The sequence below is a fragment of the Solanum dulcamara genome, chromosome 7 (genome assembly GCF_947179165.1).
Source record: "Solanum dulcamara chromosome 7, daSolDulc1.2, whole genome shotgun sequence".
Lineage (NCBI taxonomy): Eukaryota > Viridiplantae > Streptophyta > Magnoliopsida > Solanales > Solanaceae > Solanum > Solanum dulcamara.
In genome coordinates this window covers 15,770,389-15,794,941 of record NC_077243.1, presented here as the reverse complement: position 1 = coordinate 15,794,941, position 24,553 = coordinate 15,770,389, and the positions used below count along the sequence as shown (strand labels likewise).

Genomic DNA, 24,553 nt, shown 5'->3' with positions numbered 1-24,553 from the left:
TTTTTTATAATAGTTCTACCTCATATCATGTCTTTCTTATAGATTTATCTTTCAAATTGTTGATTTGTGACATTATGTAACGATGAAATGTAATATAATTTATTCATATATTTTATTTTTATCAAAATAATATATTATAATATAATACGTTATATTATTATGAAATAACATGTACCAATCATCCAAACAAAGAAGTGTTGTTAGTATTAAGTAATGTTGTCGCATAATTTGTCTAAATTAGGACGCAAATATTATTATTTTTTAAAAAAGTATAAGAAAGGAAAAGATAATTTAAAAAACTGTGGTGTTTGTTAATTGATAATTGAACTGTTACTCAGAGGAATTATGCCACAATTATCCCGTTTAAGAGTCTGGTAAAAGCTAAACAAGAGATTTATGTGGTGCTATTTATCTTGTCTGGCTAGAATTCTGCGTGTAAGAATATTCCACTGGTATATTACTCACTATAGGCCCATCTGCTTCATTATTATTGTTTTTCCTATAAAAAGAAGAAAATTGTAATTGGAAATGGTATAATTTAGATGCCAACTTTAGCATCTTTATTTATACTCATTCATTCATTTACCATGAGCTCATGATGCATGTTTCTCTTCTGGAAAATCTGCTTTTCTTCTCCAATGGATACAAGTTAAATCAAACAAGGCAAGTTTCTTCCATTCTCCCTTTATATGTGTTGTTAATTTTTTTACCTTTTCATTTTTATTTTATGATGGTCTTTTTTGAGAGCGTTGTCATGCTTATCCTTTCATACTAATAGTCACGGTATTACTTTTATAGTTTCCTTGTTCTTCTATAGGTTATTATTTGTTGGTTCTTGCTTTTGGTTTATCGTATTATATGGTTATTGTTCCTTTTTTAAAAAAAATGTTTTTATCATGTAATATACCATCATGACTTTTTTACGCCTGTTATTTCTTTTCCCAGACTTCTTTGTTTTGCTTTTCTTGAGGTGAGGGTCACAATCGAAAACATCATCTCTATCTCCTGAGGTTGAGATAGGGTAAATGTACACTCTACCCTCTCCAAACTCCACTTTTAGAATTATACTGAGTATGTTATTGTTGTTACACAGAGATTATTTTATCAAGCATCTGCTAGTTTTCACCACCACAGAGTACTGGATCTGTATTAGTTAATTAATTCTGTTTTAGTATTTTCTCCTAGTTTAAGGTTTGGTTTTTGGTTTGTTCCTTGAAACTCTTGATTATTTTAAGAACCATAAATAGAGGGAGAAATAAAGATGATTCAAGGAATTTGCTTTTTGTTTGGCTATTTAACTACTGTTACATTGTTAATTGGCTGAGAAACTCCACTTCTGGGAGAAAACAGGTTGTCTCACACTCACAGTATATGGCTTCATGTTAATATTTGGTTAGTTGCCTGTGATGGGGCTTCACAGCTTTTAATTAAGAGTTTAAAGTAATATACACAAGAAGGAGAAGAGGTGAACACAGTTTCACTAGATTGGTATAACCTCTTTCTCAGTCAGAGATAGAAAAGAATCAAAAGCTTGCAAGGATGTTAGACTACAACATCTGTACACCATTAGGTCATCTTTATCTGTTATTAAACTATTTTCAAGTTGGTTTATTTCCTTGTTTTTTTTTTGTTTTACTTGGTCCTTGTTCCTTTTTGGAAGATTCTGGTTTGTAATTCTGATTTCTTGATTTTATTCGATAAAACTACGTACACATGACAGATTTTAGTGGTTAAGTTTGCTGCTATATGGAGTCTGGAATATTCACTAGCTCACCATTCAAAAGGGGAAAAAAAAACCCAACTATCTGTGGTAGTACATTTAAAGTTGATCAAAATCTGGTGTCTTAAGACTTGGTATAATGCAGAGTATCAATATCAGAAGACTGCAGGGGGGTTCTTGTTTGATTCATCAAAAAGGATAACTATCATTAGGAAAAGGAACAATGTGAAATTCAGAAAATGCTCTATGCCCTTAACCAACTATAAAATAAAAAGTGGCAAGGGCGGGCTAAAATGTCTTGTTCTGATCTTTTGTCAGCACAGTGCAGCTTTGCCTTTCATCCATTCCTCCTTCCCCTTCCCCTTCGGTAATGTGATTCGTGTATGTGAAATGCTGTACAGTTAATTCCACTGGTTAAGTTACCAGTGGACTGAATTAGCCATCACAGGTTCATTTGAGGGCTGCATTTACTCTGACTGGCTTTAGACGACTTACACCTCTTCGCATGAACTCAACTGCCAACATAAACATACCAAAAAAGAACACCAATAACATTTGTAGCCTTCCTACAATGTCGGCCATGACAGACGATCTACTTCCTTCTGGAGAACTTTTTCTTGCAAGTGGAGTTATATTCCATCCTGACAGAGACAATCAACTATTAGAGAAATGCACCATAACCAATGTTACTTGAGAAACATTACAGGGCTTCGTGATTCATGGAAGTTTTATGTACCCTACAGAGAGAAATTATTCCTCTCTCTCTTGTTCCTCCAAATAGTCTTAGTTTCATGCTGCCGCTTTATAAGAAGAATAGGAATTAAAAAACTAGATATAAATACTTACCAGAGCTTTTCTTGGGCAAATTTGTCCAGTCATACGGGCTAATCTTACTCGTGGATGCCTTGATCAACTTAAGAAGTGCGTCATTGACCTAGAATATTTAATAATTGTCATATACTTCTTCGGTTCTTCCATTAACAATCAGCACACATATGACTATAGCCACACAAATCATTTGAAGCCACTAGGAGTACTAAAACTTTGAGAATCTCATACATATTATACATTTTGAATTTCCTATTCATAACTACCAAAAAGTTGATTTGGCCTATTTGGTTTTCGAATCCCCAAAATGATCCTTAGAATCACTACAAAGTTGCAGATCTATAGTTCTAAGAAGAGTAGCCCCTCCCCAGGTTCTTTGGAAGCATTTCTTGACCTCCATCTTAGTACATTACCTTCTTTTTTTTTTTTTTTTGGTAACTAAGCAGCATGAAAGTTTTGTATTAATGGATAATTCTGTATTTGCATAATAAAGATATAAAAACATACTTCTTCTGTCCTTTCATGACTAACAAGGTGTCCTCCGGGAAGCTCTACCATTCTAGCATAAGGATGTAACTTCTTCGCAAGCCTCTTTGCATGGCTTAACTGAGCAATGACATCATGCCTACACAGAAGAAAATGTTGACTTATATCTAAATAATGTATCTGGCAATATGAGATTGGATCTAGTAGATAATGCCTTTACCTGCCATGAATAACAGTTATTAGGAATCCAGTAGAGCAGATAGATTCAAGATCAGCTTGGGATATCTTATGAGTCCAACAAGCATTGATCTGTCCATCAAATCCACAATTTGACTGCATCCCAGATGCTGATATGCCTTTTACGTATTCCTGGCCACCCCAAAAATAAAGAGGGTACAAAAACCTAATAAGCACCTTAAGTCTTGCTTCTTGTAGATTACTTTATAATGGTTGGAAAAAGAAAATGGCCTAAGAAACATCTAGGTCACTCACTTGATATAATACTGCTCTTCGGGTCGTAGTTCCCACATCTTCCTCAAGGTATTCCTGCAAACCGCAAAACACAAATATGTTAGTCATATATCACTCCCTAGTCATGATAAATATTATCACTGATTAGAATTTATATCTTCGTTTTTTTTGGGAAAGATTAGGATTTATAACTAGTGATGATAAACCAACTAAAGCAATTGTACGAAAAATAATGCACACAAAACCATCTAGTTTACATTTTATGTTATACACCAATGCATGGCATGTATATGCAACTTTGCAGTAGGAGGGAACTAGGGAAGTGAACCCTCTTAATTTTCAACATTATTAAATAAATAATTAATCAACCTTTGAATAATGGGTGTCTAAATCAACAGCAGCCCTCTGTTCAGGAGTTTTTGCCTTCAAAAACCGGACAGCAATTGATAGAGTTTGACGATCGAGCTGGCAGGCAAAAGGACCAAATGAGCATGAGAATCAACAAAAAACTCTTCATTCTGTACAAGTATATAATGAGAAACAGACAGAGGAAGCGCTGTGTTTGAGGTATAACGTTAATTTGTTTAGCATCTTTTGATACAATTAGCACTCATAAAAAAATTACAGGATCTTATTCATAACAAGCATGTATCCGTTCAAAAAAAATTGTGCATCTGACATGCTGCTGCCAGTTAGTTTCTTTTTGCGATAAAGTAGAGTAGTATAATTTTATTGATAATGGAAAAGCATTTGCACGAAACCATCAAGCAATAATGTTTCAGTTCCAAACTAGCTGTAGGGATGTCAATGGGGCGAGACAAGGCGGGTTTAGAGTTATGCGGGGCGGAGCAGATGCTGGGAGGGTTGAAGTAATTATTATCAAAATTAATTCGGGGCAGGGCGGGTTGCGGGTTTAAGGTATCAAATAGGAACCTGAAGAAAATTATATCTTTGTAATTAGTAAAAATCAAAAATATAAACTTCTTATATTAAACTTCGACTTTAATTTTAATTTTATTTTTTAAAAAAAAATTTAAACTAGACAAATGTTAATTAGAATTAATTAGCAATTAAGAAACAATTGTTGAAATGTTTACAAGAAACAATTAATTAGTTGTTGAGATGTTAATTAGCGAAAAATTAAAAAAAAATTATGAATTTTATTTTTCATATTAAACTCAATTAAAAAAGAAAAACAACATAAAAATTTATGCGGGGTGGGTTTATGCAGGGCAGGTCTATATGGGGCGGGGCGAGTTGAAAATGAAAAAAATTATTATGCGGGGCGGGGTGGTTTCAAAATTTGTGGATTAAGCTCAACCCGCCCCGCTCCATTGCCGTCCCTAACTAGCTGAGATCACTTTATAAATATTTTATCAATTAAAAGAAATTCAAATGATTCAGACATTCATGGCCAATTTAACCTGATTTCTTATTTGAGTCGTGGAAGCAGCCACAAATAATTGCATTGGGATAGGTTGTCTTGGGGTGCGGCCCTTCCCTGTACCCTGCTAATGCGGGATGCTTTGTGCACCAAGATGCCCCCCCCCCCCCCAATATCATCAATTGGGGTGCAGTTGTATAAATGTTTAGGCTACACCACCACTAAACTAAGAAATAGTGACCACATTGATCATTTTCTCTTGTAATCGTTGTCCCTCCTTCAATCTTCAAATTTTATGGACTTACAATTTTCAGATTCTTTAACGGTTTTTTACAGATACCCACCAAACTAAGGAATTTTTTTTCTTGATTTACTTTTCCCATAAGAGCTATTCAACACTGTTTTTCACCCTCTCACTCCTTTGGTTAAGTACTGTTTTCTCTTCTTATACAACATATCCATCTCAACAGACTCATCCCAGCCATCCTTAACTCTTTAAGTTGCTTCTGTGCTTCAAAGACAGCACAATATTGTTTAATCACATGCATAATGTTACCTCCCATCCCCTGTATCGGTATTATTTATCTCTAAATACCTAATTTCCTTCAATTGTATCAGTAGATGAATTTCTGACAACATTCAGTCCTCAGGTCATTGTTAAACACAGATGTATATAGTACATTTTAACCATGCAAACATGACTATTTCTTTATTTTTCAGATCAACCATTTGAGTCGTCTATGCTACCAAATATAAAAAAGTTATGCAATCAGGAACTATTCCAATCAAATGGTTGTACCACCTATCGAAGCAACAGACTGGCCTGTAGCATTTCACTGGGAGGGGTCCCTCACTCTTTGAGAAAAATGATGAGCATCTCTTGTCCTATGCAGAGTAAAGGAGAGTGGGTTACCTAACCTACACGTATAAGCTGCAGTTGAGATATTTGTTTATCTCATATGACAATCTGAGTATACAAACTTCCCCTATACTCGCGCACATATGATTGCTATACAGTTGGAAGCTTTGGCAACGTGGTGCTCCTTATCTCATTCTAATTAATCCAATTGCAGGGGTATCAAGTGGAATAGATGCAGATACAACTCATTATTCATTATTCATTTTTGCCAGAAGAACAAAAATAGTATTCCTTCCTTTCTCATACACACTGTAATTTCTCTCTCTTTTACAGACACACAATTGGACAAGAAAAGGTTCAATAGAAAGCTACATCTTTGTGATTTTTCCTATTGGAATAGTACAAAATGCCAACATGCTTCAATGCTATATATGCTGAAGGGTATATTCTTAATAATTAACTCCTAGTGTATACACAAGCAACAGAGCATCCGCATGTATTCCCCAGAGAGAGAAAATTCTTTCAGTGTTTTGTTCAAGACCACAGATTAAATAGGCAAGGCTACCACTTTTCTGTGCAAGACCCACAAATGACATAAGAAGGTTAGAACATCTGCTTTATCGCTACTATGTTGCTCTGATTGAAATGAGAGCGATTGGAAAATGAAGTAAGAGAGAAAATGGATAAGCTAAGAGGAAAAGAAAACCAGTCATATACGCACTATGTCATCTCTCTGATCAGGATTACAATGTTCGTATACTAAAGTGAGCTGCCTAATAGGGGTTCTTCGATCAGATAGAGGGGAATCAATCTAACTGTGGCAGCCAAGGAAGAAAATGTTTTGGTTGACAGAGACATGTGTCCCTGACTTGTTTGCAGTGTGCCATTTTTTTCCCCTTCTGATAACCGAAAAATCTCCAGGGACAGAGCACACGGTTCGAAGCTCAACGGATGATGGGCCTGCTCCTCTACCTTTGCCACTTAAATATTAGACTGTTGTCTGCTACAAGGTTCAACCCCGTGACGTGCGCCTAATCTACAGATAGCATGTTACACTCTTACCATCATACTAAATCCAGGGAGCTGGTAAAAACTTGAAAATGCTAGAATGGCCTCAAATAATCTCAATTAACGGAATATCTTCTATTCTTTTATCTTTCAGTAAGCTGATTTTTATATATCTTTCCTGGAAGGGGTATGCAATGCAAAGGAAAACCAAAACGTTCGTTCAATTTTCAGATATAACTCAACCATTCACTAAAATCCTTGAACAATATGTCCAATGACCAATAGTTGAAGAGAGGATCTTACCCTGGGTATACATTCATAGCCTCCTCCCGTGACATTCAGTAAAGCCAAAGATGAAACTCTCTCAGGCACCATTGCAGCCAATTTACAAGATATCATAGCTCCTGAATGATTGGAAAAGAGTACAAATAAGCATAAATGTTAGCGCCAAGTTCAAAGAAGTGTTTTCCCAGCTACAGGATGAACTTGATTCTAAAACATCTTGGTCCACATTTTATTCAAGTTGTAACTAGCCATTTGAGCTAAGCTGAACGGCAACGATCAGTTTCTAAAATTCGAAATGCCTTAAACTACTATTCGGAAGTTTAACTGGAATACTATATACTACACATTTTATGCTTGAAAATATCAATCTCAAAATCAAATTTTATTAAAGATGTATTAAGTCATCATCAATAATGCCAACCAAAACAACAGAATGAGAAACTCACCCATTGAATGGCCAAAGATGTGTGCTTTTTCCCACCCCAAGTGATCCATTATAGCTATTGCATCTTTTGCCATAATGCTAGTGCTGCACCAACAAAAACATCCAACATCAATTTAACTTGCTAACTACTTAACTTTAGTTGTTAGCTAAGAAACACAAAAGTAATTGAAGGTCTTCTCATTCTAATTGGAGTCCCACCAAGAACTGAATTTTATCTTGAATTTGCTCCTATTAGCTGTAAATATTCTACAATAATCAAAAAAGTTTTGCTTTTCCCCCCCCTACTTTATTCCTTCACTATCATTATTTTCCTCAAATAACCAACAAACTATGGAAAAGTAATTTTAAAAAAATTCTGTTAAATGGGACTTACGTATATTCTGACTTTTTAGTGGGCACAGAGCTTAATCCCATTCCACGATTATCAAAAGCACAAACCTTCATACCCCCACCTTCACCGGAGCTCCGATTACCGGCCGGCGATTCAGGATCATTCGGCGTAATCGTTCCGGCGAGTGCCTTGATCTGTGGGACCCATGAACTGTGCGTCCCAGCCAATCCTTTAAATCATCCAGAAACAAACAAAGCCAAAATTTAATCACCCACAAACAAAAAAATAAATTGTACAACGTAAAACCCAAATAAGAAAAACATTGAAAAATGTCAAGGAAAACGAAGAATACCAATAATCAAGAGAACTTTGACCGGGCCTTGACCATAAGTTCTATAAAAAATCTTGGTTCCTTTGTTGCCAGCTGAATCCACACCATTCTGGTATTTACCCACCTCACAGAAAGGCATGTTTGGCTTTTTCCAAAAATAAAAATCAAGTCTTTTACAGAAAGTTTTTCAGAAAAAAAGAGCAAAATTGGAGAAGAAAGTGAATGAACAATTAAATTGAGAACACGAGGGAATTATTTATTATTATTATTATTTTTATGTATAATGTGGGTTCCTTAAATAAACCTCCAGCGACAACTACTCGGTTTTGGTTTTTTGTTTTTTATTTTATTTATTTGTAATTAATAATTTGGAGGTTGTGGGGTCGATTGTATACGTGGCGGATAAGGAACGGTGGGATTGAAAAGGTTAGTGAGGACGGTCGGCTTTGAGCAGCTCAGCCTGGGAAATGGGAAAAAGTCAAAAGTCAAACAAATCGATTTAGGAAACAGTCTTGATTTTTAGCATGATTTTGGACATGGACTCGTCATTTCAAAAATTTATAATCACAAATAATTATTTATAAAAAAAAAATATGAAGATATGCGTTTTAGTAAAGTAGATTCATAGGATATTTTAATATTTTCTTCATGAACTATAATTTACTTATTTGGTAAGATTTTATATAAGAATTGAGAAATTTTACAATTTATAGGGTTTTCATATTTATGAAAAAATAATATAACTTACAAAATTTAAATTGTGTGTTCAAATAAAATTTTAACTTCATATAAATCCAATTTTATATTGCATGTCCAAACAATCCTTAGTCAAAGAGGTACTAATAACAACAATAATATTAATTGTAATTTCACGAACGGAGTGTGAGGAAAATAAGACCACCACATTAGAAGAAAAGTTATTCGTATATATATATATATATATATATATATATATATATTTGCCCTTTTTTTGGGATGGGTTGATCAGTATTATTTGAACAGTAATTTAATTATGGTGATCATTTCCTTTTCAACGTATTTGTTAATCTTTGACAATCTTTTTTCTTTTTAAATGCTTGAGAGTGAACGTTGCAATTCTTTTTAAATATTAACAATTTATTTTTTCACCTTTTTTTTTCCTCACGTGCAACACAGATTTAACGTTTTCTTTTTTCGTATTTCTTAATTTTTCTTTTTCACAAGTTCACAAGAGGTCAAATGTTATTGATTGGTTATCTGTTGGTGGGGTTCGATTTTCCGCCCCTTTTCATTTTCCCTTTCTTTATCCTAATTTTTTTTTTACAAAAAATGAAATTTCTAAGATATTTAAAGTTTACTGGACATATTTGTTCCAACATAGCTGTGAAACATGTGGCTGAAGAAATTTGTGAGTGTTTTGATGTTATTAGCTGATTCAGCAAACACACGATTGCATCTGGACAAAATAAGAATCTTTATCCACTCAGTTTTTTTTTCTTCATCCTTTTCCTTAATAAGCTAAAATCAAGAAACTTTCTGGTTTTTCTTTTTTAAACTTGGTGTCAACTACAACTGTAAACAGAGGGAATATACATATGAAGATTTCACAAATTTCTTAATCATCTGCACTGAAATAGTGTCCAAAGCATTTTGATAAGATAACACACACAACATACATTACAAGACCTTGGACCAACTATATTTACACAATGCCTTTGGAATTGAGGTGTAGTAGTCGTATATTTACATAATGTGCAATCCTACATACATACCGAATTTAGCGAACCCGAGATGAATCAGAGAGCAGGAAATAGCCATCCCATGGTCCAACCAAGTAGTAAACCAACACCAGCAAGACCCAAACCCAAGGCAAAAGCTACAGCAGACTTGTTTATCTTGCATTTTCCCTTTCCTATACTCTTCCTCTTAATAGGCTTATTATATCTAAGCTTCTTCAGTTTCCTGCCTTTGCTTGGGATAACGGGGAAGAAAGTCGAATAATTGATGGAATCTTGTTCATCTTTTTTCCTGAGCTGGAGGACCAGTGCTTCAAGCTGCAAAATTTGAAGCCATTGCCGGTAAGCAAAGAGGTGAGAAGCCTGTCTGAAGAACAGTTTGATCACATGCTCCTTCTCGTTGTAGGCTTGCTGTGCCAATTGTTCGGCTTCTCTTGCACGGGTTTGAGAATGGCATAGTGCTTCTAACAGCTGTGTTTTACTGAGATCACTTGATCCTGGTTGAGTTTCTGCTGAGAGGACATTGGCAATACTTAAATTGTCATCACCACTGGAATTAGAATGATACATGTTAGTGTTCTTACTAATTAGAGAATACGATGAGAAGGAAACTAGGTCAACCACAATACATTTTGGAGTTCCCTGGAAAATATTGTTGCTTCAGCCTTCAGGCATTGATTATGAACATTTTCAATCATTCAAATGGTAGAGTTAGTGTTATGATTTTATTTAAAATGCTACAATTTGTGAACATGTTAAAGAAAGATGTCATATATGTGTTAGAATGTTATGCAACTGTTTCTGGAGTTTCACGATATTACAGAGAATTTCAAAGCTACGAAGAACTTCATGACCTCATGACATCCTTTTATTCATTTACTAGAAATGAAGAGATTCTGCAATGTTAGGTGCTTGAAAGAAAATGACCGAGTAACTATAATAGATATGTAATATCACTCTCCGGGAGTCAACGTTGATTGTTCCACCACACTTGTCAACAGTAAGCCCCAACCAGCTTATCAAAGTGGGTGGAAATTGCAGAAAATGAAGGGAAATAACATTTATTTTCTTTTCCTTCGTCTCATTTGAACAGACACGAGAAAAGAAAAGGAAATTGGTAATTTCTTTTTAGGTCTTCAATAAGATAAAACTTGATGCGAGCAGAATGACACTAACAACTAACAAGTATAGGTATATAGTAGTAACATCATCTCAAAACGTCAAACGTAAAGTTGGAACGTACATTAGATGAAGAAAAATAGAATAGGAAAAGATAAAGAAAATGAATTGAACTGAGAGAAGACTTCTAGGAGAAAAAGAGTTGAGGATTCGACTCACCTGCTTTCGTTTCAATGGAATTTCAACAAATTGAGGGCATTGAGACTTTAAGTGATTAATCCACATTCCATTTCTAATTTATTACCTGAATATCCTTAAAACTCTGCAATTCCATATTTCAGGCCTATGATAGATTCTTTTCTTTTTTTTTTTGGTACAAAGAAGAAACATATTTTTTTTCTCTCCTCCATATGGCAGAGGATATTTGCTTCCACTTCTTTTTTCATGTCCTGCATCTTGTTACAAGATCAGCGAACTAAGTTTACTCTATTGTATACCCCCTCCATCCTAAAAACTATTATTTCTTTGCTTAAATGGAAAAGACAGTCACTAAATCCAAATAGTCATATTAGTATATAGTAATGCTACTTCAAATTATTCTCAATTTGACATGACATCATAGTTTCTTTTCACATCTTTCAACCATTATAACTCACACAATAACTTCTTCAAACATTTTTTCTTCAACCTCGGAAGAAGTCTTCCCAGGTCATACAAAATTGGCAAACGAAAATATGTTAAAAAGAACAGTGTGATGGAGAAAGCTAGTAGCTAGCACTTTAACCAGAAATGATAGTAGCTAGCTATAGTTGGATAAATACCTTACTGGCTGTCCTGAACGACGTGTTAAGCACCCTTTGCCAACACACAATATCTTCTGTTGGCTTTGTGAAGGATGTTGTCCTGGACAATAGTTGGGAGTAACCACAGACTCCTTTTCTGCCATACTAACCTGGTTTGAACAATTATATGACTCACTTCCCAAACACTGACGCCATGAATGATCATTATACGCAATACATCCAGATGAATTGGGAGAACCTGAGGCAGCTAATTCCTTATCAGCTGTGCGCCACCATGGTTCAGCCTTCTGAACTCCAATCCATTCGGAATCCAGTTCAGAACAAGCCTTCTTAGTTTGTCCAGGATCTATGACTTTGTAATAATCAAATTCCATAAATCCTCCGGAATTCGTATTTACTGGTGTTCTCTGCGAACCATCGCCTACAATGTTTTGAAGCATGTGCAATTGTCTATCTTTGTAATTATATGCAGAGGGATTGTAGCCTTTGAGGTGGTGGTCTAGCTTTGCAACATCATCACAATATGTTTGAGAATAGAACTCCTCGATCAATTGGCTTCCCCCGCATAATTTCAGAACATGAACACTCTCCGCGCTCAAAACTTTGAGCTCTGACTCTAACATACGTAAAGGTTCATGTAAATTATCTCTCTCACATTCATCAAGTTCAAAATCCTTGCCGCCCAAAAGATCCTGCGACCCTTTTTTTGCATTTCTAGAATTGTGGTCGAACCTTAATTCTGCTGAAGACATCAGGAACAGAGAAAATGTTGAAGCTATCTCCTAATTTCTAGAGAAGACCAGTTGGCAGTTCACCCTCATATGGCCCCCATCTTTGCAGCTTTTTACCTTATGATCCTTTCCTTGTAATCCTAAATAAACAATAGCAGGATATAACCATGGTCCATGGCAGCAACAAGAGAAAAACGGGTTAAAACCAAGAATCAAGAGGAAATTAATTATAATACATTAAGAGGTTATGGAAAATGGCTTGCTTATAAACCAAAATCTAAATTAAGCATCAGAAGAAGCTTGACTAATCAACTGAAAGTTTTTGCAACTGCCCACAAGTGGGGTCTAGGGAGGTTAGGATGTGTTACCTTACCCCTACCTTTGTGAGGTAGAGAGGTTGTTTTCGCTAAATCCTTAGCTCAAAAGAAAAGTCATCGAAGCAAGGTATCACAAAAATACGACAGCAAATAGCAAAAGACAAAGCAAATGAAGCAAGAGATAAATCATACTCATAACAGAATATGAGACTACGCGACTACTAAATAGCCCCTACCACTTCCACATAGAGTGCGATAACACTCAACTACTTACTAAACTTCTACCCTAAAAGATCCTGTGTCCCTTTTTTTGCATTTCTAGAATTGTGGTCGAACCTTAATTCTACTGCAGACATCAGGAACAGAGAGAATGTTGGAGCTATCTCTTAATTTCTAGAAAAGAACAATTGGCAGTTCACCTTCATATGGCCCCCATCTTTGCAGCTTTTTACCTTATGATCCTTTCCTTGTTATACTGAATAAGCAATATCAGGATATAGCCATGGCTGCAACAACAGGAATACGGTTTAAAACCAAGCATCGAGAAGAAATGAATTATAATACGTTAAGAGGTTATGGAATATGGCTTGGTTAAAAACCAAAATCCGAATAGGGAAGTTAGGATGTGTTACCTTACCTCTACCTTTGTGAGGTAGAGAGGCTGTTTCCACTAACCCTCGGCTCAAAAGAAAAGACATTGAAGCAAACTATCACAAAAATATGACAGCAAAATACAAAGCAAATGAAGCAATAGATAATCATACACATTACAGAATAAGAGACCACGCAACTACGAAATAGCCCCTACCACTTCCACATAGAGTGCTATAACACTCAACTACTTACTAACCTTCTATCCTTATCTTTTGAACTCCAAACCTTCCTATCTAGGGTCATGTCCTCGTTAAGTTGGAGCTGTGCCATGTCCCCTCTAGACATGAAATCAAATTCACACAAAACAAACAACATAAATAGCAAAATTTTATTCACAAAATCAAATCAAACCAGCTAAGGAAACAACATAAAAATCAAGATAAACAACAAGACAAATGGTCTCCACACAGCTTAAATCCCCAGTCAACGCATAACAAACTATGATTTGCTCCATTTCTTTATCCCTTTTAGAGTTTCTGTATAAACATTTCAATCAAAACCTGAAGGAATCACACACCTATAATCAACTAAACATTTCAATCAAAACCCGAAGGAATCACACACCTATAATCAACTAACTTCAAATCATCACACCTATAATCATCTTTACTTTACATCTCCCAATATCATATATAATCGCTAATTTAAACAAACCCACCTGGAAAAAACCTTTTCCATCACACACCCACCGAGAAAGATTCAATCTTTTTTCAGTTCATGGAGTGGCTATATGCTAAAATCAAGAATTCCCAAACACCCTTTATCTAGTTATGCATAAATAACTGTCAGACTTGTATGGATCAGGAAAAAAAAAGGAAAATACAAACAGTTTGTATATTCTATGAGCAGTCGAAAAGGCAAGTAAAAGAGAGTATGATGGACAGTTGAAGAAATAAGTGAAGTTGAAAGTACCTATTGGACAATCATGGAGATGCTTAGAAGGAAAGAAATACAGTATTCCTGATTCTAAAATATCCATTTTTATATTCAACTTCTTACAAGGGATTTTATTAAATTCAGTGTCACTATTAACTATCAATTAATATTGCAGATTAGAATAATTCAAGTAAATCTGCCCATGTTTATCCACTTATCCTCGTACATTTTTTTTTTTGGTTTTCACGCTCATCTTTTGTTTTTTCATTGGTAACGTCTCATAATAGAATTCGATAATGTTACCTAAAATTTACTTAAGATAAGTTATCCAATACTAGAAATGAATGAGGGAGGAACAATCCGTCTACTCGTAAAAATACCGCAATTTCTTGGAGTAACTTTAGCCTTTCATATTAACTTTTTAAATTTTATATATTAATGGTAAAAAGATATTTTTATAATTATATCATGTGATGACACATATATAATTATATATATTACTGTAACTGATAATTTGATTTAAAAAATAATCACTAATATGTTATAATAAATTAAACTTGCGTAAAAATATGTTACACAATTTCAATTACTCAAATATAAATAACACTTCCTATTCTTTTAACAACTCTATCCCTTTTACACTTATTTTTAAAAATTCTATTTTTTATTCTATCATAGAATTTACATTTAAGTAAAACTAAAAGATCTTTTTAAAATATGTACATGCACAATGTAGGGCATAATTCTAGTCTCCAGTATTAATAAAACACCAACTCCTCCACCACCTTAGTCTCTAGTAAACACATTATATCCCAAAGTTTCTTCAATGTCCCCACCTCTAACTTTTAGAATATCATCGAGGGCTGTTGTGAGATATTTCAAAAAAATGTTGATAGTAGGCATTTTTGTTATTAATACATCTTATATAACGCAAATCTGAATTAAGCAGATACTAGGCAAAATGAGCTAAAAGGGATTTTTGAGAGTGGAATGAAGTATAGGGGATTTCTATTTTTTTTTCTTTTTTTTTGTTATAAACATTTAATTAGGGGTTAATTATAAAGAGATGGAGTTGAATTAAAATATTTAAAAGTTTAGGGTAAAAATTAAAAGATCAAAAACTTTTAATAAAACCTTAAATTTCATTCATTTTCTTCATTTTTTTAAACGCTCTGTTCTCCTTTTCCCTCCTCTCTTCTCTTCTCTTTTCTTTTCTCCATTTTTTTAAACGCTCTTGTTTCTTTTCCTTTTCATCTTCTTCTTCCTTAACTTCTTTGCCTTTTTTCTTCTCCGTTTTCCCCTTTCTTTTCAAATTTTTTGTGTTTTCATCTTCTTCTTCGGATGTTGTCATACCCATTTTTTTCTTCACTCCGATTTGATTGTGAAAATTATAAAAAAAATTGATATGTTGTTTATATAAACAGGAGTTGTTCAAGCAACCAAGAGATGTTGTTTAAACTACCCTAAGTTGTTTAGTTCAAACAACAGAAGTTGTTTAAACAACCAAAAGTTGTTTGGTTCAAACAACTAGAAGATATTTAAACAACTCTAAGTTGTTTAGTTCAAACAACAGAAGTTGTTTAAACAACCAAAAGTTATTTGGTTCAAACAACCAGAAGATATTTAAACAACTTTAAGTTGTTTAGGTGTTTTTTATGATTCTTTAGTTAAAACAATGAGAATATTTTAAATATCAGCTAGTTGTTTGGAGAGATATGAAAATATTTGATAATTGTTTTGGAGACCGAGATATGAAAATATTTGTTAGTTGTTTAGACAAATGTTTAAACATCTGTCAGTTGTTTGGAGGTGATGATGACGTGGAGGATGGGAGGTTGGGGGAGGATGGGGCTGAGGGGTGGATGAGGGGCAGGAAAAAAAAAGGGGGTCTTTTGTAAATTAAAAAAACTTGTTGGTTCTTAAAATATGTGTTATTATCACTAATTAAAAAAGAGTCCCTTTTACTTTATTTTCAAGACTTGTATCCTATTTTTTTTATTTACACTCTCAAAAGTCTCTTTTAATTCAATCACCCCAAATACTACACAAAAAAGGGCAGCCCGATGCACTTAAGCTCCCGCTATGCGCAGGGTCCGGGGAAGGGCCCGACCACAAGGGTCTGTTGTACGCAGCCTTACCTTGCATTTCTGCCAGAGGCTGTTTCCAAGGCTTGAACCCGTGACCTCCTGGTCACATGGCAGCAACTTTACCAGTTACTCCAAGGCTCCCCTTCATCCCCAAATACTACACACTGGACAAAAAATCCAAAAAAGGAGGGTTCCTGCATTAGTACCCCTACTGCAGACTTTTCTCTGCAGTCTGTATAAGATTTTTCTACCCCTAAGCTTTGAAAGTTCTCAATTACACTTTTTGGTAGTAAACTAAATTGGATAATTATCGTTTGAACATTATACTTAAATAAATAAAAACTACTTTATTTTAAACTTGATATGATTTAGGAGTAAGTATTCCAAATATATGATAAAATTAACACCATGTTATTTTGATATGATTCACTGTATTTCTGTGACAAATGATAATCTGTTCTTCACATCAATAATTCAGTTCCAAATTAAAAGAATAGCTCAAATACAAGAACTGCAATAAATTTCAAGAATCTGGACATTGGGTAGTGCAATATCTCTGTCTTTGCCACCAGAAATCATTACTAAGTGTAGGCTAAATGATGTCTTTTTGCTATTCTTACAACATTACATTGAAAAGAAAGAGCATGTGCTTCTTCAAACTTCCGATTAGCCAGTTATGTTGCAGACTTATAGCTGGAGCCTGTCTATGGAGCATTCCACTGTACGTCGAAAGAGCAAGGGCTTCTTCAAACTTCAGATTAACCAGTTACCTTGCAGACTTGCAGCTGTAGTCTACGAAGATTCTTTATGCACCACCAATTGTATTTCAACCAAGTAACTCAATGGCACCGTCTCATGTAAAGGGAGTCAAAAGGAGTCAGCAGTGACATTTTTCATTGCCAAAAGATGATCAGACTGCTATCATTTTCCAGTGTTCAACTACATTGTACATCGTAGTCAATCAGATTGTAGTTGGAATGTGGACACTGTACCATTTGGGTAGACATCTTGAATGCATTTTCACACCTATTAGAAGCAGAGAAGTAGCAGGATTATTAGATGGTAAGCAACGCTTCAACGCATGAAGAAGATGAATGAACAAAATCAAAAAGATGCAGCAAGAAAGGGAAGGAAAAGAAAAAAATAATGGAATAAAGAGGCGAATTAATTAACTTTTTGACAAGGAAGATTTACAAAGAGGTGAATTAATGAAAGTACAGTAGGACATCACCGCAGCGACCATTATCTTTTTGATTGTTAAAGTACTCAGCAACCATTATTAACCATGGAACTATTATTATTATGATGCTAGTTAGGATTCAAGAATCTCTGGCAAAGAATACTTTTAACACTTCAGAAGATGCATCAAGAACCTATATGATACCTTTTGGTAGTATTCATTTGTCAATAACTCTGTCCCCTGAACTTTCATATCTGGTTCTGAATGTTCTCTGAAATATCACTTCTACACTCTAGGATAGATATAGCTAAGAAGAATTTCTTTCATATGCTGTAATTTTATCTTTGTTAGTTTTGTCTGCCTACCTTGTCCACCATGGCAGCAAGAAGCCCAACCATGTGCTATACTCCAGTGTCTCTTTTCCTACTGAGGCATGCAAACTCCCAATAGAAAGATATGTTTATCTTTCAGCACAACCACAATATAATGATCTGACACCGCTAATAGCATGAGAGCAATTACACATCAAACATGTGGCCTTGTAGGATCTTTACTATTGAACCATTTGCTTATATTTAGTTCGAAGCTTTGATAATCTTCTTTCCAGAGGGAGTCTCTCATGTTTCCTCCCCATCTTCTCCAAGTAATAAACAACTTTTTTAAGTGTTTCAATAACTTCCTCGCTGTCAGTACCAAAAGCCTTCTCTTGAATTTTCAGTACCCTCTTGAGCAACTCCAGCGATTCACCATCATCCTTCCCCATCTGGGTCTGAATGGAGACCAAACAGTCAAGAGCCTCCCCTGCATATAGAAACTCTTTAGCCAAAAGGGGAGAAATGAAAGAGAAAAACCTGGAAACACGAAACCAGCTACTTCTTTCACGAACACAAATAAAGAGGGCAAACATATATAGAATCGACGGCAAACATTTTCCACTTAACAGCTCGAAACATACTGCTTAGCATAAAGCAATAGGGAAAAGGACAAGCTCACCAACTGGTAGAGAATCTTTTCCAAATGCCCTCTCGCGGATTTGTAGAACCTCTAATGCATATTTTTCGGCTTCCTCATTACGGTTTAGATTGTAGAGAGTAACTGCAAGATGCAGCATTGGGAAAGTAATGGATTGATCATCAGGTGAAACATTCTTCAACATAATCTGCAAACTCATCCTTAGCAAGCGCTCAGCTTCTGCAAAAAGTTTGGACTGTGAATAAGAAGTGGCTAGATTCACTAGATGAGAGACTGAACTGGGATGCCCTTCTCCCTTGAACTTCTCAGTTATCAACAAGCACTCCTCCAATAGCATACGGCCTTCTTCACCTCTGAAAGATAAATGTGTGTTAAAGCAGTACTCAAGAGAACAAAGCCCTACAAAGAAGCTTAAGGTTTGCATAGTTTAATTCTTGAGAACAATTTGCCCCTATTTTTATATTATTCTATAAAAACTGAAATGTGAGTATTGAAAATCTTTTCAGAATTGATTTGTAATGTGTCAAATTATACACATATTTCTTCTTTAAAAAAGTGTTTGTTAAAAGTACATCTACCATAAGTAATTTTCTACTTGATTAATCAGAGGAAAGAAAATCATGTAAAGGACCTTTAAGTTATAAAAAGTTCTATTTATTTTATTTCCATGCTTCATATCTTCTTAATGGAAGTAGCTAACAATTCTTGAGTGCATTAAGTCTGATTTAAGTCAAAAGGGGAAGTGACTTATCGAAAAAAGTCAAAAACGGAAAGTAAAGGATTAAAAAAGTTATTTGATTTTAGTTTTCAAGGAAATGTTGCTGAGTAGTAAATAGGAAACAACTTTACTAAATGCAATAAAAGATGAATTTATTAAAATATAGATGGTAAGTTAGAATTTATTTTTAAAAGGCCAAAATTTGTTACTCGTTAAAGTTAAAGAATAAATTGACGTGATGGAAAGCATTTATCTAACAATTTGAACATGGGGGTGACTCCATACTTCTAATAATCACAGGAAATTATGTGCCTTTGGAGCAAAAGTCGAGGAAGTTTATGAGGGAATTTTTTTTTTGTTAAGAAGGTCAAGAATGTTTATGTAACTAACCCTATGTTTGATTAAAACATGATCCTCACCTTCCAACTGCATGAAGTAATTCAGCCAAGTCTACTCTCATCTTCTCCATTATTTTATCATCTATGGCTATATAATCAGAAACCTTCAGCCTGCGAAGAGCCTCTTTATACAGATCAATGGCTTCATTCACATCTCCTGTAAAGCACCACACATATGAAAACAGTACCCCTTTTTTTGAGCAATAGGCAAAACAGGAATAATTTAATGGACACAGGCACACAGCATAGAAAGCATCCCAATTTGTAAGCCTCCTACTTTTGGGATGAAAACCAATTCATTATGATCTAGCACTTGCAGGAAGCTGAAAGTTACAAGCAAATGGAATTTCTGGAACACAAAAATGTCAAGCTCGTCATTAGTTATTCAAATCTACTTAGCTGTTCAAGCATTAATCCTATCTTGTGTTGCTTTTGGGTAAATTATTTCACTCTCGACCTTTTCGTTGCTTGCTTCATTATTTGAGTAATGGTAACCGTAGATAAGGAGAAGATTATCTGACACCAGGAACAACAAAGTAAGAAAAAATTGATCCGCCACAAGTAGGAAAATCATTAAACTCACCTTTTGCACATTTCACACGTGCAAGATAACTCATAGACAGTCCAACTCTGCCATCATTTTCTCCATATAACTTCACGTACGTGGTCAAAATTCTGTTCATATGAAAATAAAAGGGAGGACAGGTTAGTATTGGTGACTACAGAAACGAAATGGTCACGAACTAAGATACATGTAAGAACAGTGATCACCTATTAAAAGCATTTTCTGCATCAGTCACTCTCCCTTCCTTCAGAAGAAGATTGCCCATGCCAAATAAAGGCACTACCAGTTCCTCACTTTCTTCACCCCTGCTAGATTCAAGAATTTTAACCACGCGATGACATGTTTCTATTGCTTTTTTGGTCTTTCCATTAGATCCCAGGACTTTTGCCATCCCTAACAATGGAGTGACGATAAAAGAACTGGTGTTTCCTGTAGTGTAAAATAAAGGTGTCACCAAACTGCTTTCAGCCATATAGAAAAAGAAGCAGTGGTTTTATAACAGTTAAGAAAGTTACAAATTTACAGATTTTACTAAACAACTGAATCATTTATTTCTAAACAGTTGTATGGAATACCAAATCCAACCCCACAGTAGATGAGATAGAATATTATTTTAAGAACATGAGCAGCACCACCATCTCACAAAATATATCTAGACATACAATAAGAAACCACAATAAAGTGAAAAAAGAATCTGACTTACCATATAGTCTCTCAACAACTTTGATAGCTCTTCCATACAGACAAATGGACATCTCAAAATTTTCTAACTTTTCATACATATTACCCATATGTGTGAGTATCGAGTCCAGAAGAGGCTCCTCATCTTTCAAGTCACCAACAATCTCACTCAACTGCCAGTACATCATGCCGCCCACCCAACATACAGAAAAGGGTGACTAAAATGAGGACAAGTATGAATTCTAAAACAATTAAGTTATATTATTTCTTGAAAAGGGGAAGTTCTTATGTCAATAAATGATTTGTTCTTCACGGAGAAAATTGGAGTTGGAACTTCCAACAAAGATGATACAGAAAGACTAGAATCAGAAATTAGCATATATGGCAAGGGAAAAAATTACCACATCCAACAGGGGTTTGACAGTCCTTATGTCTCCAAGGGCCATGTACCCCAAGGCTATTACATCAAGAATAGCAGCTTCTTCTATACCCTTGTTACCTGCATCCATCTGTCCTTTGACAGCTTCAAAATTTGCTAGAAGCAGATCTCTGGCCTCATTTTCCTTCCCTATTCTTATCATGGCATGGACTTCATTAAATAAGTCCCTCAGCTGCTCCTCAAGAATATTCAGGCTTCTAGGCACATTGTCCTTTAAATCTGTGTACCTGCTGAAAGCACATGCTGACATTGTAGTTCTCAATGGATATACTACACAAGTCTCCTACATATACTCTGAAACTATTGAAATGTTTAATATTCATTCGGGATTTGTTTAAAATGAAGAGTAAGTCTCTGTGTAAGGACTACTAATATATTCCATCAACTAATGGGTTAAGACAGAAGCATCAAACTCAGATAACGCTGGTAGATTATCCACCATCTGAAGGAAATCATTACATCTCTTCACAAGTGATTTTTTGCAGAAGCAATGATGGAACTAAGTTGATGTCAAATAGGTGCTTAAAGGAGATACACCAATCAGATCTTCAAGAATGAGTATAGCACCATGATAACAGATGTTTCATTACTTAACAATATATAACAGCATATAAAATGCTTCAGCTTTCAGAACTTTGGTTCTCCGTCCCTGACTTTGTATTTTCTACTTTCACATACTTAATGTTTACCATGATCTAATGGAATAAATTATATTATCCTCTTAAAATTCAGAATGAAGAAAAGAATATCAAAATAGTTCTATGCTCTATTGATAAAATTGTCAACCATTATACACAACTGGATTGTAATCTTAACTCAAAGTAGCAGACCTAGTACAACTAGTGTAATAAAAGGCGTTTGTGGATTTTGCATCACCCTAAAATATCATGAGTTAGAAGTAATGAGGTGCTTTCCTGAGTTGCCTCAATTATCTGGGCATGAGCTTGATATGCCCAACATCAAACACCCCAAGCTCGCCCAATAGTTCTTGTTTCAATGGTGTGCGAAGAAACTCGAATAGCTGTAGTTACCCTAATAATTCCTCAAGTATTATTGACTCTTAACTCCTCAAAAGCCCTTGTCATGATTCTGAATACTAAGATTTAGAAGATGTGCAACTCAATGGAAGTCATTACATATCGACACATCCTACGCTTGAGAATAATGTGAGGTGAGTTTAGTTGGAGTCTCTCATAAAAAAATAGAAGTTCTGGCTTTATGCCTTCACTCACACTCGATCTTCATGTCTTTAGTCCTCTGTCTTTCCTCATCAAATCTACTCTTTTTTTCTATTCTTCTCCATCTAATAAAATTAAGTAGCAACTTCCTTATTATAAGGTAAAGTTCTAACAACAATTAAAAGTTGCCCTATGAGCATTAATAAGTGATGGGAGCAATAATTTTAGTTTGGGTACTCAACAATCAATTCTTCCAACACAAGAAAAAAAAATGAAACTATCAAAATGCGCATTTGAAAAAGAAGCAAATTAAGGCCCATACCTTTGAGAAGCGAGAGTTGAATTAATTCCTTTGTTTTCGTAGAATTTGGATGAGGTAGCCGAGACAACACAACACCTCGTGTCAAGACTAGTGGGAAAGCAAAGCTTAAAATTACAACTTTGAGAGGGACGGTGATAAATGGAGACGGACAATATGGCTAAATGGGTATTTGAACATACAAGATTCATCCTGAAATATGCAAACCCACAAAACAAAATACTAATTGAATTAACAAATCTATGAACAATACTATTCAAGTGCAAAATGGAATTGAGGAAACGGGTTCCGTTACCTGCCGGAGTTGGTCGGCGGCGAAGGAGTAGGACGGAGCAGAGAAGTAGATATTTGCAGTTGCAGATAGAAGCAGATAGATTATCCACAATTATGCCACTCTATTTGGGTTTTCTAATTACTAGCTTTTTTAATATGTTTTATAGATGAAGTAATTATCTGCTAAGAGACGAATTACGTATAATTGAAATTACACTTTTTAATTTTTAAGAGAGGGTAAGAAATTGTTGTAATTACATAAAACTTTTTAAAATTCTTCTTTTATTTATATTTATTATGTTTCATTTTAATTTATTTTTCTATTTCTATTATTTTTTTAAAAATATTTTTATTATTCTAATAGTTTCTAAAAATATATTTTCTTAATTATATTTTATTTTCTTCTCATTCTCAACCTTTACTTTTTCATGTGTTAGTATTCTAACTTTTAAAATCACATTTATGTACGTTGTGTAAAATTTGATATAAGAGTATTATGTTAAATTTTTTGTTTTGAATTTAGAATTTATGTCATATTAATTTGTTTAGTAGTATTGACTTAATATTTCACATTACAAATCATTTATTTTCTAGTTAAACTTGATAAATTATTTTTTTTGTCAAATGTTTTAATAATTTAATGACAATATATTTATGATATTAACATTTTTGTCAAACATACATTTCATAATGTTCATAAAAATCTTATACTTTTAATTTTTTTAATTAAATTAATTAAAATATATTAATTTAAAAAATATAAATAAATTATTTTTTAGAATATTAGTTAAGAGCATATGTTTATTAATTAATATTTAATTTAATATCATTTATAAAGGCTCTTATTTGTCTAATATAAATTTTAAGTTAGATAATTAGCTTTTATTTTTAAAATTTAATATAACCTTATAATTACACTTGTGCAATCAAACAGTACAATTATAATTACGCCGTAATTACACTGTGGCAAACAAACAGGTCATCGTAATTACTAAGCTGTGTAATTACTAGGTTGGTAATTACTATCCTAGTAATTACACCATTTCAATTACCAGATGGCTTTCCAAATAGACCCTAAACCTTAATCAAATAATAAAAATGTTGGGATTAAGGGGTCATTTCGTAAAGAGTATTAAAAGTATCGTATGATATGTTTCAACTTAATAATATTGAGAATATGACCCTAGATAGGAAGGAGTGGAGGTTGTTAGGGTAGGAGTCTAGGAGGTTAATAGGAGTAGAGCGTTGTCTTCCCTTTGTTATCTAACGTTATATATTTTGTATTGTGTTCTGATTATCACACTACTTGTTGATGTTGTTCCTTTCATGTAGACGTTCCACCACTTTTTATATTTACTGTTATGCTTTCTTCACTGTTTT

General features: G+C 34.3%; 3 protein-coding genes and 1 long non-coding RNA gene across 14 annotated transcripts; 1 reads left to right on the top strand and 3 right to left on the bottom strand.

Moving 5' to 3' along the window:
- Positions 1-1,894: 1,894 nt before the first annotated feature.
- LOC129894086 (uncharacterized) lies at positions 1,895-8,443 on the bottom strand. 2 transcript variants are annotated; one of them, XM_055969601.1, is made up of 10 exons: positions 8,170-8,443; positions 7,860-8,046; positions 7,488-7,570; positions 7,060-7,160; positions 3,875-3,970; positions 3,527-3,580; positions 3,255-3,403; positions 3,056-3,173; positions 2,567-2,654; positions 1,895-2,361 (listed from the first exon to the last, which is right to left on the bottom strand). In XM_055969601.1, the coding sequence occupies exons 1-10, from the start codon at positions 8,285-8,287 to the stop codon at positions 2,171-2,173; spliced, it is 1,185 nt and encodes a 394-aa protein (XP_055825576.1). In that variant the 5' UTR covers positions 8,288-8,443; the 3' UTR covers positions 1,895-2,170. The 2 variants fall into 2 exon arrangements, with proteins under 2 accessions (XP_055825576.1, XP_055825577.1); XM_055969602.1 differs by lacking the exon at positions 3,875-3,970 and having other exon boundaries at positions 8,170-8,416.
- Positions 3,877-6,043, top strand: LOC129894087 (uncharacterized). Its single transcript, XR_008767615.1, has 3 exons — positions 3,877-4,072; positions 5,610-5,860; positions 5,963-6,043. It is a non-coding gene; the product is annotated as an uncharacterized LOC129894087 (long non-coding RNA).
- Positions 8,444-9,717: 1,274 nt separating the features above from the next.
- Positions 9,718-14,490, bottom strand: LOC129894311 (uncharacterized). 8 transcript variants are annotated; one of them, XM_055969947.1, is made up of 4 exons: positions 14,400-14,465; positions 13,253-13,339; positions 11,804-12,656; positions 9,718-10,413 (listed from the first exon to the last, which is right to left on the bottom strand). In XM_055969947.1, exons 3-4 carry the CDS (start codon positions 12,535-12,537, stop codon positions 9,924-9,926), a joined length of 1,224 nt encoding a protein of 407 aa, XP_055825922.1. In that variant the 5' UTR covers positions 12,538-12,656; positions 13,253-13,339; positions 14,400-14,465; the 3' UTR covers positions 9,718-9,923. The 8 variants fall into 8 exon arrangements, with proteins under 8 accessions (XP_055825922.1, XP_055825923.1, XP_055825920.1 ...); XM_055969948.1 differs by lacking the exon at positions 13,253-13,339 and having other exon boundaries at positions 14,400-14,490; XM_055969945.1 differs by having other exon boundaries at positions 11,804-13,339; positions 14,400-14,470.
- Positions 14,491-16,861: 2,371 nt separating this feature from the next.
- LOC129895518 (uncharacterized) lies at positions 16,862-23,301 on the bottom strand. 3 transcript variants are annotated; one of them, XM_055971239.1, is made up of 10 exons: positions 23,196-23,301; positions 22,904-23,092; positions 21,366-21,633; positions 20,987-21,137; positions 20,490-20,712; positions 20,302-20,393; positions 19,740-19,875; positions 18,624-18,955; positions 17,835-18,431; positions 16,862-17,476 (listed from the first exon to the last, which is right to left on the bottom strand). In XM_055971239.1, the coding sequence occupies exons 2-9, from the start codon at positions 23,089-23,091 to the stop codon at positions 18,184-18,186; spliced, it is 1,638 nt and encodes a 545-aa protein (XP_055827214.1). In that variant the 5' UTR covers position 23,092; positions 23,196-23,301; the 3' UTR covers positions 16,862-17,476; positions 17,835-18,183. The 3 variants fall into 3 exon arrangements, with proteins under 3 accessions (XP_055827214.1, XP_055827215.1, XP_055827216.1); XM_055971240.1 differs by having other exon boundaries at positions 17,996-18,431; XM_055971241.1 differs by having other exon boundaries at positions 21,366-21,630.
- Positions 23,302-24,553: the final 1,252 nt, after the last annotated feature.

Excerpts from the sequence above, each read along its gene's own strand:
- LOC129894086 (XM_055969601.1), bottom strand. The coding sequence starts at position 8,287 with ATGCCTTTCTGTGAGGTGGGTAAATACCAGAATGGTGTGGATTCAGCT. Across the intron at positions 7,161-7,487 it reads CATCTTTGGCCATTCAATGG|GAGCTATGATATCTTGTAAA; the intron begins GTGAGTTTCTCA and ends CCAATCATTCAG. Across the intron at positions 2,655-3,055 it reads GTCATGAAAGGACAGAAGAA|GTCAATGACGCACTTCTTAA; the intron begins GTATGTTTTTAT and ends TAAATATTCTAG.
- LOC129894311 (XM_055969948.1), bottom strand. The coding sequence starts at position 12,537 with ATGTCTTCAGCAGAATTAAGGTTCGACCACAATTCTAGAAATGCAAAA. Across the intron at positions 10,414-11,803 it reads CGTTCAGGACAGCCAGTAAG|TGGTGATGACAATTTAAGTA; the intron begins GTATTTATCCAA and ends TTCTAATTCCAG.
- LOC129895518 (XM_055971239.1), bottom strand. The coding sequence starts at position 23,091 with ATGAATCTTGTATGTTCAAATACCCATTTAGCCATATTGTCCGTCTCC. Across the intron at positions 20,394-20,489 it reads GCAGAAAATGCTTTTAATAG|AATTTTGACCACGTACGTGA; the intron begins GTGATCACTGTT and ends TCATATGAACAG. Across the intron at positions 18,956-19,739 it reads TTACTTCATGCAGTTGGAAG|AGGTGAAGAAGGCCGTATGC; the intron begins GTGAGGATCATG and ends TTTATCTTTCAG.